We start from the raw sequence: 12,045 nt of genomic DNA on the forward strand, positions 1-12,045 counted from the left end.
TCATAGATTCATCTTCATCATCATCATCATCATCATAGATTCATCTTCATCATCATCATCATCATCATATCTTCATAGATTCATCTTCATCATCACATCATCATCATCATCATCATCATATCATCATAGATTCATCTTCATCATCACATCAACGTCACGTCCCCCCAAAAGGCCTAAATCTACACAGAAAGACCCTCCTGGAACTCCAAACGAAATTCAATCGAATGTCCAAAAAAAGAGTAATTTTTCCGTCTCGGAGCGATGTCGCGCTGGGCTGGAACGCTGATCGTGCCCTTCAATTGCAACACCCACTTGAAGATCTTCGCTTCTGTGTCCCTCTCCGCTGTCTCCATCAACGCAGTGTTCTTCAAAGGCGATAGAATAGAGGGGAGGAGCAGAAACAAGGTAATAGAAGAGCTCTCTGATTCGACCCACATCGCGCAATTGCTCGTTTCAAAGCTTGGGGGCGATGCAATTAACGCGTGGATTGTGAGCGCCCCTTCTTACAATGGGTCGCTCTCCGTTTACAAGGAGTTCGTCCCCACTGTGAATTCTTGCGGTGACCCTTTGGGCTACGACCCAGCTCTGTTTCCGGCTTCCAAGGCGATTGTTTCGATTCTCTCCGAGTGTAATCGCCAGGTTCGTTCTCAAATCTTAATCTCTACGGTTTGAATTCGTTCTATATTCTGTTTTTGAAGATTATGGGTGGAGTTTGTTGGTGATTATTGTCGATGGGTTAGTAATTTGTGCTCGTTGATAGATGGGTTTTTTCAAAGGTTCAACAATCTGCCGGTTTGATGTAAGAGTGAAGGAAGAAAGGAAAAAAATGTAGATGGAGAAAAGGGGGGGGGGAGAGAGAGAGAGAGAGATTTTATTTTTTTTTGAAAAAGACTTCTATTTTCCCGAGTTTGGTCAATGAAAACACATCATTTTGATCTGAAAAGGGCTCCAAAAGACCAAAAAATATCCCTCCTCTGAGCTACTCTGCCTAAGCTAGTTGCAGGGGTATAACCTTCTTTTGAGATGAAAGAAAGATTGTGAGTTGACTTCAAATAATCAATCATTCTTTCCCTTCCTTGGGGCAATCTCATGCATGTCTTCTTGCTCTCAAAAGGGAATGTTATCCAAAACTCCAAAATACTCATGAAATAGGATCTTCTTCTTGTCTAGTTGCAAGGTTATAACTGTCCTTTCGGCCATCACAAAAGTCTTTCAGCTGAGTTTATTGTTAGGGTTTACTGGAAACCTCTCATTTAAATATCAACGTGTTCATTTATGTAAGTAGGAATCAAATTCTTTGCTTCTTAATGTCTGTCTTTGGATACCCAGTTTTTGGAAGAATTCAAATGCAGAAATCACTTTTTGACTTTCAAAAAAAGAATTTTTTGGAAAAAAGGGTACTCTTCTTCAAACCAAGATGAAAGCAAGATACGCGGAAAAGAGTGGAACTTTCCTAATTTATTAATAATTATTGGTTGATTCTCGTGTTTCAAGTGCTGCTCATGCGTTGTTCCCATGTCTTAATTAATCATTTCTCTCATTTTCTTCCTCCTATTTTTTAGATTACTTATCCTTAGAGATGTATTATTTCCTTCCATTAAGGTTTCTGCAAAGGTTGGTGGAAGACAGCAAGAATCAACTGGCGTTCATTCTATTCCCAGGACAGTACTCATTGGATTCAGTAAAGGGGGCATTGTCTTGAACCAAGTTCTTACTGAAATTTCAAGCATAGAAGATGCGTCTGTTGATGATCAGACCTCTCTGGATGGGATGAAATTTCCTAATTCAGAAATTGCATTCCTCCAAAGTATCTCTGGAATCCACTTTGTGGATGTGGGTTTGAACTGCCCAGGAGCCTATCTGACAGACCCTTGCAAGATCAAGAAGATTGTAGAGAACTTTCACGCGTGGAGCAGCAGCAAACCCATAAGTGTTGTTCTTCATGGGACGCCCCGTCAGTGGTGTGACAATCACAGGCCATGGATTCGTGAGGAAAAGGATAAATTTGCTGGCATACTTCGTCATGAGGAAGCCCCCAATGGGGTTCAGAGAATATGCTTCAAGGAAATAATGTACTTTTCTAATCTGCTCCCAAGCCTACAAATGCACTTTGAAATCATCAAGTCCATGCAGTTAGAGTGAGTTGAGAGCATATTAGGCTTTGGCATAAGTAGCTATGACTCAGTTTGATATCAGAGAGAATCAGAAGGTTTTAATTTCTGGCTTATGGTTTGAAATGTACAGTCGCAAGAGGAGAGTTTGAATTTGTAAATTTACAAAACAGTGGTTTTGATAACATGTATAAAATGAGGTTGTTTTAATCGCTTCAGCTTTGTTATATTTGAATGAATGATTCGTAGACCACTATTGCCTTCTGTTAGAAAAAGGCATCTTGTGACAGCCTAAATAGAGTAAAGTATGTTCTCTTTGCATCATTATGCATCAATGATCCCTCAGTGTGAGAGATGTTGGAATGAAGATGAATGATTAAGAGGCGAGGATTCATAAGTGATATCTCTCTTTATTCTTATTCATTGATTGATATCTTTGGTCCCGTCTTTTTAGTAATACATGTAGTTGGTTCCCTGCTTCTCCACTGTCTCTTCTCGGACTTTTGGCAGATCCTCTCAGCTTCATTGTGCAGAAAAATAAATTTGTATTTGCAACCAATTACTGATGTGGAGAAATAGAATTGAATTCACCGCGCATAGAATTCATGAAACAGAAGATTTAATCATGGTTTGAGTCATTCCTGGAATTAGAAACCCAAGGATCAATGTCAGTTCTTCAGATTTACTTTCTCATGATAACTTCCTGACAAAAATATACCAACTGATTACAATGGATCATATACAATTCATGAGAATGATAATAATCTTCCGAGGACTTATCAGAGGAAAAAGAAAATATACATCCCTGGTGTAGGATTTGAATAAATAAGAGGGTTATAAGTAAGAAGGTCTCCTTCAAGAAAGGCAGTTGCCTCATATGGAAGGACAAGAATCACCAAAGTGATTGACCAGCGATGGAGATCCTCTAGCTGGATGAGCAAAGCCGATTCGGCGTAGCTCATTCCCTTCCCGTCTCCTTTTCACACATTTTTATATTTGGGGCCCAAGCTTGGAGGTCTTGAACTTCAAAAAATGTATCTTGAGTGGTGTTGCTAGACCATAAAAAGGAAGCTGAAAGTGGAAGTCAAGTGTTGTTTTCAAAATGATGGGGTCATATTAAAGCAGTCTGAAAATAGGTAGGATTATAGAGGTGCATGCGTGATGGACAAGAATCTGAGTGATTAAATTTATAGCTTTGAGGGAAAAGTGTAAATAACAACACCTAGTTTTAACTTTATGAAATTTTCCCTTTTTTACAAAATTATCCAATTAATATTAATCCATTTCTCTTGATGTCTAAAGGTTACCAGCTAGTTGAGTGGTTTATTGGTATCCAAATAATATGCTTTAAGCAAGTGATCAATTATCGTATCATATATTAAGATCGTGTGATTCTTATGCTCAGTAATTTAACACAACAAATTGGCACATCCTGATTTTATCACCGTACCTAGGCAAATGTTTGTGGCTTGTATAATTTTTAATGTGATTATATGACATATATTATTTAGACCTTGGCATAGTAATTTGATGTTTGTCTTAATCATAGCTGAAAGGATGAGACAAATCTACAGTTTCTGTGAGATGCAAGAATTGGCATTATATATTATTGAAACAAATATTAGGACAACAGATTAAGGAGAAACAAGTATGCAGTGGGTGTCTGATAAAGTATAATGTTTCACACTTAGATATCAGATCTAATCGTCTTTTCTGATTTAGAAGTTATATAAGGGATAAGGACCATAAAAATTATGTCATTTTTGTTGTTGAACTTGTTGACTACCCATGAATAATGGTATTGTTGTCTTTTTGGCAGTGGGCAATAGCACATTAGCGTTGGTAAAATGGTTCGTCCCCTATAAAAGGAAAAAATCTCATTAGGGCTCCCAGCATCCAGTTTGAGTTGCTTACCTGGTGGTCCAGGTCCCACAACTATAGAGAGAGCTACTGGGCTTGTTGGAGCTGTTTCACCGCCTCCAGAGACGATCCAAGGAGCAAGGTGACAGTATTTCATTGTCAGTGCACCTATAGGTACACTCCGCAATCCATCAAGTGGCGTCATAGCATGGTTTACCTCTGGTGGCCTTTTTAGAGCTTCTTGCAATTTGTCACTGCCATTCTGAAGAGTATGTTTTCTTCCAAGCTTTCTCCCTAAGAGGTTTTGAGCACAGCCATCTAAGGGAGCCTACAAGACCAGGCCCCTTCATTCCAGTGGTTGGGCATCCCCTTTGGGCCACCGCCAAGCATGGCCCACTAAGTTGATCCCGTTGTAACATGGCCCTTGGGGCCAATGCTTGTGGCCCATTTGGGACACCACTCAGCAGAGCTCCCTGTGACATGGCCCGTAGAGTCATCATTTGAACGCACCCCATTTGAACCTCTACTTAAGTGTGAATCAGGTCTAGGTGTTGTCCACATAGACAAATATAGGGCCATATGACTACATTGTTCGAGTTAATTTAATGATTTAACTGAAAGTTGGCACATAGTTTTTTTCATGCATAATTTTGATATAATTACTTAAAGTTTATGTATATCTATATGTTTGGCTATAAACCTTGCATATTGATATGGGTGGCATATTGAACATGCAAATTAAATGTAGAGTATTAAATACCCTAGGACATAATGCTTTGAAAAAACTTGTGCTTAACTCAATATGTACATAATAAATTTAACAATTAGGTATTAATTTCATCCATGAACAAGGAGTTACCCTGTATCGGGCTGAGTATACTTTTTAGTTTATGTTTTTTTCTTATTTTATTCAAATCAGACTGGTATTATAATTCCCATGTTGAGTGGACCTAATTACCATAAGTGGAAGTAATCATTGTTCTCTAGCTGGGGTACATGGACTTAGACTTATGCTTTAATGAACCTAAACCTAACATGGGTCAACTAAACCTAAACCTAAACCTAAACCTAAACCTAAACCTAACAGGAGAGTGATGTAGAGTAACAGGCAGAACATGTATAATGGGTCAAGTCAAACAAAGTTTACTATTATACATGGTGACATATGTTCCAAGGGATATTAGGCGTCCTATTGCCAATGTCTATATAGGTTCTATGTATCCAAACACTATCAAAACGTAGTTTATTGTCAATGAGGAAGCTAAATATGGAGCCTTGATCCAAAGGTTCAGCGTGACTTGCTACTCAAGATAGGGAAGAACTAGTGATCACATCAAGCAAATATGTGACATCATCGACAAATTGCTAAGCTTGACTAACAAATGCCAGAAAAATATGTGGTTCATTATAATTCAGAAATTCTAGAAACAGATTTTTGACGTTTTTAAAGTCTCCTACAATGATTAAAGAGCAATGATCACTTAATGAACTAAATGTCAAATGAATCACATTGTTGCTAATCTTGAATCTGATATCAACAACACAAACTTATTAGTACATGATGATAGAAACCAGTAGTCAAAACTTCAAATGTCAAGAACCATGCAACATAGAGACACAAAAAGACATGCAACAAAGCCCCTAAAGTCAAGTGATACTAATGTAGAAAACTTAATCACGCTAGGAAATATTTCAGTAAGCATAAGGCATGGTTGGCCAAGTGTCAACCAAGTAAAGTCGCCTACAAAACAGCACATTAATCAAATGGAGCATATGTTCCTCAGTTGTGTTACTGGATTGGTTCTAGTGCCACTAGGGGAATTTCAACCAACTTGAAAGCATTTTATTCAAGGCAGCCTCCAACTAAAAGGGAAACATTCATCATCTCTAGAAATAAGATGTAGTTGCATGTCAAAAATATGGGAGATTATTTCCTCACCCTAGATGCTATAGATAAATTTGAACTATGTATCCATGAAAGAGTGTCTTTTGATTCACCTAGAAATATTTAATGATGGAAAATAATCCTACTGGTACAACAGTAATAGAAGAGTGGTTCAATTTTTAAAAAAATCAACTGAATCATATATGTGTTTATTTAGATAAAATAATATGACAAGAGTTCCATAAGATTCTACTATTCCATGTCATAGAAGGTTGGGACATATGTCCCAAAGGAGAGTAGAATGACTAGGGAACACAGATTTTTAGGTTCCTTGGAGTTCATTAACTTCCACTGCTTTTTGAGTGTATAAAGGCGAAAACATTCAATGCCTTCAAGAAATATGAAAATATAAAATGTAACCTAGTAGTTTAATTCATCCAAAAGTGAGTGGACTCTTTACCATCAGCCAAAAGTACTTTGTTGCATTGTTGATTATTATTCCATATAAATGTATCTCAACATCATCCGTGAGAATTCTGAATTATAATGTTTAAGGTTTTCAAATGAGAGTTAGAAAAATAACTAGACAAATCTATCAAATAAGTTCAAGCTAATAGAGGAGGCGAGTACTAAAGTTGATACGTTGATAAAGGACAAATGCCAAGACCTTTTTTCTATATATATAATAACATGTGGTCGTTACTCAGTATATTATGTGAATAAAGCCAACATTAATGGTTGATGAACGTAGAAGTAAAATACTTAAGGAAATTATTAGAGTTGGGATGAGTCACTTAACGCTACATGTCTCATCGGAAATACTGTGCATATACTAAAAAAGGTCACAACTATGTCTGTTGGTGAACCTCCTTGTGAGTTATGGATTTTTAAAATACTTTTTTGATGGAGAACCATCTGGAAGATCAAGCCCAAGCTCATCACCAGCCGCGTCGCAGAGCCTGAGCCGACGTGAAGAACCCCAGTTTCTGATATCAGGTTTGACGACAGCTTCCTAGCGTCATATTGTTTTGTTGCACGTGTCATCTTTTGTGTCTTTTGACCTTATGGAGTCCCCCCCCTTGTGTGTATTGGCCTCCTCCCCGCCCATCGTCCTGTGTTTCTTTGTTTTTTTTATCAAACCATTAGGGGGGGGCCTTGTTTGGAACCCCTCCCCTAAGGCCTAGGTGGCCCATTAGGGCAACCACACCCCCCCTACTACATTAGGGGAGGGGTGATCTCACGCTAGGTCTTGGAGATCCTTTTGGAAAAAAGAACGTGATTGATGTTGCACTGGTGGTCTCCGTTTTCCTCCACCAGGAGGATTCCCTCTCTATTTTTTTTGTTCTTGGAGTACATGGCTACTGCTCGCTGCCGCCAACGAGCTGCCATTGTCAGGCTCTTTCCGGTATGAGCTAGCTGCAATGCCGCTGCAACTCAGCCACTGCCATTGCAGATGTTCTCGACGGCCCTTCGTCTTCCCGCATCATGCCACGCATTCCCGTGGCCACCCTCAGATGTCGCAGCCTGCAAGCACCCTCGTAGCCCGCCATAGACCTCGTCCCGTGCTACCAATGGCTCCTCGGCGTGGGCCGCGGTCATCCCGTGTCACTCGATCGAGGCCTACTGCCCGGGCGTTCCTTGTCGTGGCTGTCCTTCGGTGGTGCAACGCATCCTTCCCTCAGTCTCATGTGGACTATGTATCTCGCCAGAGATCTCATCCCGCGCTGTCGACGACTCCTCGGCGCGGCCCATGATCATTCCATACAACCGACCTAGACGTTCAGCCCGGACATCCCTTGTTGTGACCGACCAGCGGTGGTGCCATGCACCCGCCCTTTTACTGCAGTATTCCTGACTCTCCCTACCGCTTGCTAGCATCTTGTCACAATCCTTCTCCTACGGTTGTATCGCGTGCCCAGCAGCCTACATGCGCCCTCGGGTCGTGCTCCTGCCACCCATATTGCGCATGTGGTCTGTAACAAACTGAAGAGAGGATTGAGAGACTTGAACAAATGAAAAGGAGAATGTATGATCATTAAAGGATAGAAGAGAAAGAAGAGGGACAATAAGAGAATCCCGTGTCTAACAGTGAGGACGAGTGTTCGATTTATAGAGAGGAGAAGTAGAGGAGAGTTAATGCGGGAGAATTAATGATGGCGTGGCGCACATCACCATAGAGACGTGTTAAGGTGTAATCATGGTGATGTGCGCTTAGCGTCATGCCACCTGCAGATATTAATTGGCCGTTAAGACTGTGTTGCAGAGCTGCCGGATGTACGAGTGGCAGCGTTCCAACATTCCAACGCACTGACTTGTGTACGGACGCTGTCGGGTTAGCCTCTCGAGGCAGATAGGCTTGAAGAAATGCTTCTGTCGGCAGATTGTGTTTATGGGAAGTGTGTACTACTGGCAGCTTCATGATGACAGCGTCAGTGTGTGGCGCTCGAGGTGTTCCAACGGAAGCTTCTGGGACCAGTGCTTTAACATGGTCGTCCCATCTGCAATCGGTAGTCCGCCCACCAAAGTCGAGTTTAGCCACCCCCGTGGTTGCCTATGATGGTGCCCCCTCCCTGCCTCAATCGGCTGTCGCACGCCTGTGACGGGATCACTCGGTCACATGTGTTGTGGACATGATTGTCGATTCTCATTGTCACTGAAGCCGACCAACACTCCGGTTGCCACTATCTGAGCCTGAGATCTCTCACGTCCCTCGAGGTTTCATCATCAATTTCCATGATGATCGCGACCCGCTCCGAGCATCTGTTCCTGAGCCCGCAGGTCACATACTCCCTTGCTCCACTGACGAAGGTTTTTGTGTTGTAGGATTAGCCACTGAAACTCGGCCTTCGAGTCGACCAGCAGGGTCATTCGGAGCTTGTCCGCGCCATGACTCCTCGTGTCGACTACCTATATCCTTGTCCCGGATCAGTCGGTTTTTATGTCGTTCTTCTTGTTGAATTTCAAACTTGCGCATCATCTATCCACGTTCGCATTACACCCTTCTCCTGTGGTGTGACACGAGCCATTTGACCTGACACTTCGTGTTACATCACTTTTTAAGTTTAGAAACAAATTAGGGTTAATGACCTTAACTCTGAGGATGGAACGCCATTGACCTTAAGGCATGCTTAAGTCATGCATAGATTTTGATGAATTTACCCAATGAAGTCCACATAAACCTTGGTCACCCCATGCACTAAGGCATCCTATGACTAATCCATGGTCATCCTATTTCCAGGGCATGATTAAAAAATTCATGTTGACTTAGTTTAGGATGAAATAGAAACTCCCAATCATACACACACATATCACCTATGACGATGAAATGTCATGAGATAGTTGACTTGACATAGAAGTTCAAGGGGCCAAACAGATGGATGTTCAATCTAAATTTTGGTGTTCAACCTCATACTTAATGTGTGACCATATCCCAAATTTCTGGTTTGATTCAGACATGTTTTCCCAGTCATAAATATTGATGATTGGATGGTTTCTATTTTTAGGTCAATATTGAGTCATTTAGGTAATAATTGTTTATAGAATATTCAAATAGAATTTAAAGTTGATCTTCAAATGATAATTTTTCATATCTAATTGGATAATATTCAAAATTTTTATTTCAGAATTTTATGGAGAGCTATTTGATAGGTAGATATGCTACAATCATAACTTCATTAATGCATGCTCATCGGGGATCAAGAATACTTGAATTAAATTAACTGAACATTTTTTACTGATTAATACAGATCAAATTGCAGCAATTTATCAAAATTCACATTTTTAACATTTAAATAAGATTTTTAGAAATATTTATTTCATAATTTTCTGACAAAAATTTGAAAATGTAGGTCTTGCAAGTTGAATGTTGACCGTGCGACTTTGTTATTACCGTATTATATTTATTATCTTAATTACCTAGACAATATACCATGATCTCATGGATGTCAGGGGCACTCCATCAGTCCCAAAAATACCCCTTCATGATGTTCGATAACACACGATTGTTTGAGTTATTTCTATGCCATCTACAAATTTTATGCACATAAATAATTATATGTGTATTTTATCAAGTTTAAATTGATTAAATCTATTCTGAGAGTGAAATTATGATTCTTAGGGGTCTAGTGGTAATTTTATGGATTTTTCCCACATCTTATTCTTAAATAAACTAATTTTACGATTTGGAGTATACTTCAAAGAATTTATTTGACACTATATTCATGGAGATATAATTTTCTAAGCTATAATATAAATTTTAATATTTTAATGACTTAAGATTTGATAATGATTTTTAAATATGTTTCATCATAAAAAATTTCCTCACCATGTGTCGCTATTCGATTCAATCGAATGACAACCAATCAAAAGCCTTGGTAATGATTAGCAGATCTAATCATTATGAAAATGTGCAATTAGGGCATCATAAATCGTGATGCCACAATACCCAATTATTGACTGAAATTTTTTTCTTTTTTAATTCTAAGTGGTGATGTTGACCAAGAAAAAATAGGATTAAAATTGCAATAAATTCAATTAAATGATTGAGAGAAAAAAGATTAAAGATCACTAATGAAAAGTCAACGGTTGTAATAGTAGATGTGACACACACGTGTATAAATGCAATTGGTTTAAAGTAAAATGATGATGACATGGAGCGCAAAAATGTCTTGCTACATCACATAATCATTAGATGTTGATTGGCTTTTTCTGATGCAAATGATACGCATCAGCGTGTCTATTAATAGAAAAGAAACAAAAACTAGTGATTGGCCCCGCGATGACGTGCCATCATGTAAAAGTAATTAAATGGTAAAAATAAATAATATTTTATTTTTATTTTTCTTTTATGTAGGGATATGAGATACTGGCATAACGTAAAGATCTACGGTAAGTGTCCTCGCCTTACAATGGTCCTCCTCGATATCATCGTCAGCTTAGATCAATTTCACCATCGCATCACGTCCATATACGCTCTAATGATATCCTACCCTTTTCTAGTTGTCGTCTCAACGTCATCACACTCATCCTTCTCCTTATATGACTCACTCTGTGCATCCCTCTCATGAATTCTTCTCATTATTATCACTCCATCCTTGCTCTCATTCGATCATCTAAAATCCTAATTATCCCAATCTACTATCTACTATAATCATCTTCATTATAGTACTAATTATCACTATCTGACCTCACATTATCTCATCCCTCAACTCTTTATTTTCTATGTATCTCATTTTATAAATCCTTAATTATTGTTCCTTGTGGAGACGATCCGTACCCATCACAAGCTAAATTTACTTGAGTACAGGTTTTTATTTTTATCGATTGAACTCAAAAACACCAACATAAAATTAAAACTATAAATTTTGAGCATATCAATGTGAAACTTGGTAAGATAAAGAGAATGGCAGTAAAGGTAAGATATTCTCAACTTTATTTCAAAAACTTGTTCATTATGGTGCCACCCAGCCCCTCCAATCAAAGGAAAGCTTGTCTTTCCTTTGTGGTTAGTGATGAATTTTACTTTAATCTCTCATTTAATAAGTGTTTTAGGCAGGTTCAATGGGATCTTTTCCTGGGAAAGAATATGAATAGACAAATGCATCTAATGGTCCATCTGATTTTTTAAACTAATAAAAATCATGATCATTCAAAGTAATCACCCTCTTTTCAATTTAGGCCCAAAATAGATGTTGGTGTGGACGACATAGGGTTACCCTTTTTGAAGAAATCTACTGACTCAATTACCCTCATCTTCAAGAAAGGAATAATCTCACAACATAGTGCATTTTACTCTCAATAGATCAACATGAGGAGGAAGATCAAGGATACAATTCCAAGATCAATCCCTCCTTGGTGTTTGATTTCTAGTTCTTTTTGGCTTTCCTTGCAGGTCTTTCATCAAAGGATGGACATGAGGAAGAGAAGAAGATAGGAACAGGAGCCTAATAACCAACGATACAAGAAGTGGACAGCATCTCAAGTGTAGTTAAGGTGAAAATTTTCTATCTTCCCTTTTTCTAGTATCATAGATTGAAAAGGAAATGTGAGAGATTACATGAATTTTGAAATTGATCTTAAAGGATTTGGGAAGTAGAAATAGGAATAATTGAGATTTGAGAGTAGGCATTGAAATGAACTTGGAGAAAGAAGACTCCTGGTGAAAGAATTTGAATCTTGAATAGACTCTAG

The 12,045-nt window shown here is 38.8% G+C and overlaps 1 protein-coding gene across 1 annotated transcript; it reads left to right on the forward strand.

Moving 5' to 3' along the window:
- The first annotated feature begins 209 nt into the window (after positions 1 to 209).
- LOC144716510 (uncharacterized) lies at positions 210 to 2,323 on the forward strand. The gene is made up of 2 exons (XM_078591640.1): positions 210 to 639; positions 1,603 to 2,323. The coding sequence occupies exons 1-2, from the start codon at positions 262 to 264 to the stop codon at positions 2,140 to 2,142; spliced, it is 918 nt and encodes a 305-aa protein (XP_078447766.1). The 5' UTR covers positions 210 to 261; the 3' UTR covers positions 2,143 to 2,323.
- Positions 2,324 to 12,045: the final 9,722 nt, after the last annotated feature.

The sequence above is a fragment of the Wolffia australiana genome, chromosome 2, assembly GCF_029677425.1.
Source record: "Wolffia australiana isolate 7733 chromosome 2, ASM2967742v1".
NCBI classification, from domain to species: Eukaryota; Viridiplantae; Streptophyta; class Magnoliopsida; order Alismatales; family Araceae; genus Wolffia; species Wolffia australiana.

What these genes read in the sequence shown, in the direction of transcription:
- LOC144716510 (XM_078591640.1), top strand. Translation starts at nt 262, where the DNA reads ATGTCGCGCTGGGCTGGAACGCTGATCGTGCCCTTCAATTGCAACACC. An exon ending in TCTCCGAGTGTAATCGCCAG is followed by an intron (nt 640 to 1,602) that starts GTTCGTTCTCAA and finishes CCTTCCATTAAG; the next exon opens with GTTTCTGCAAAGGTTGGTGG.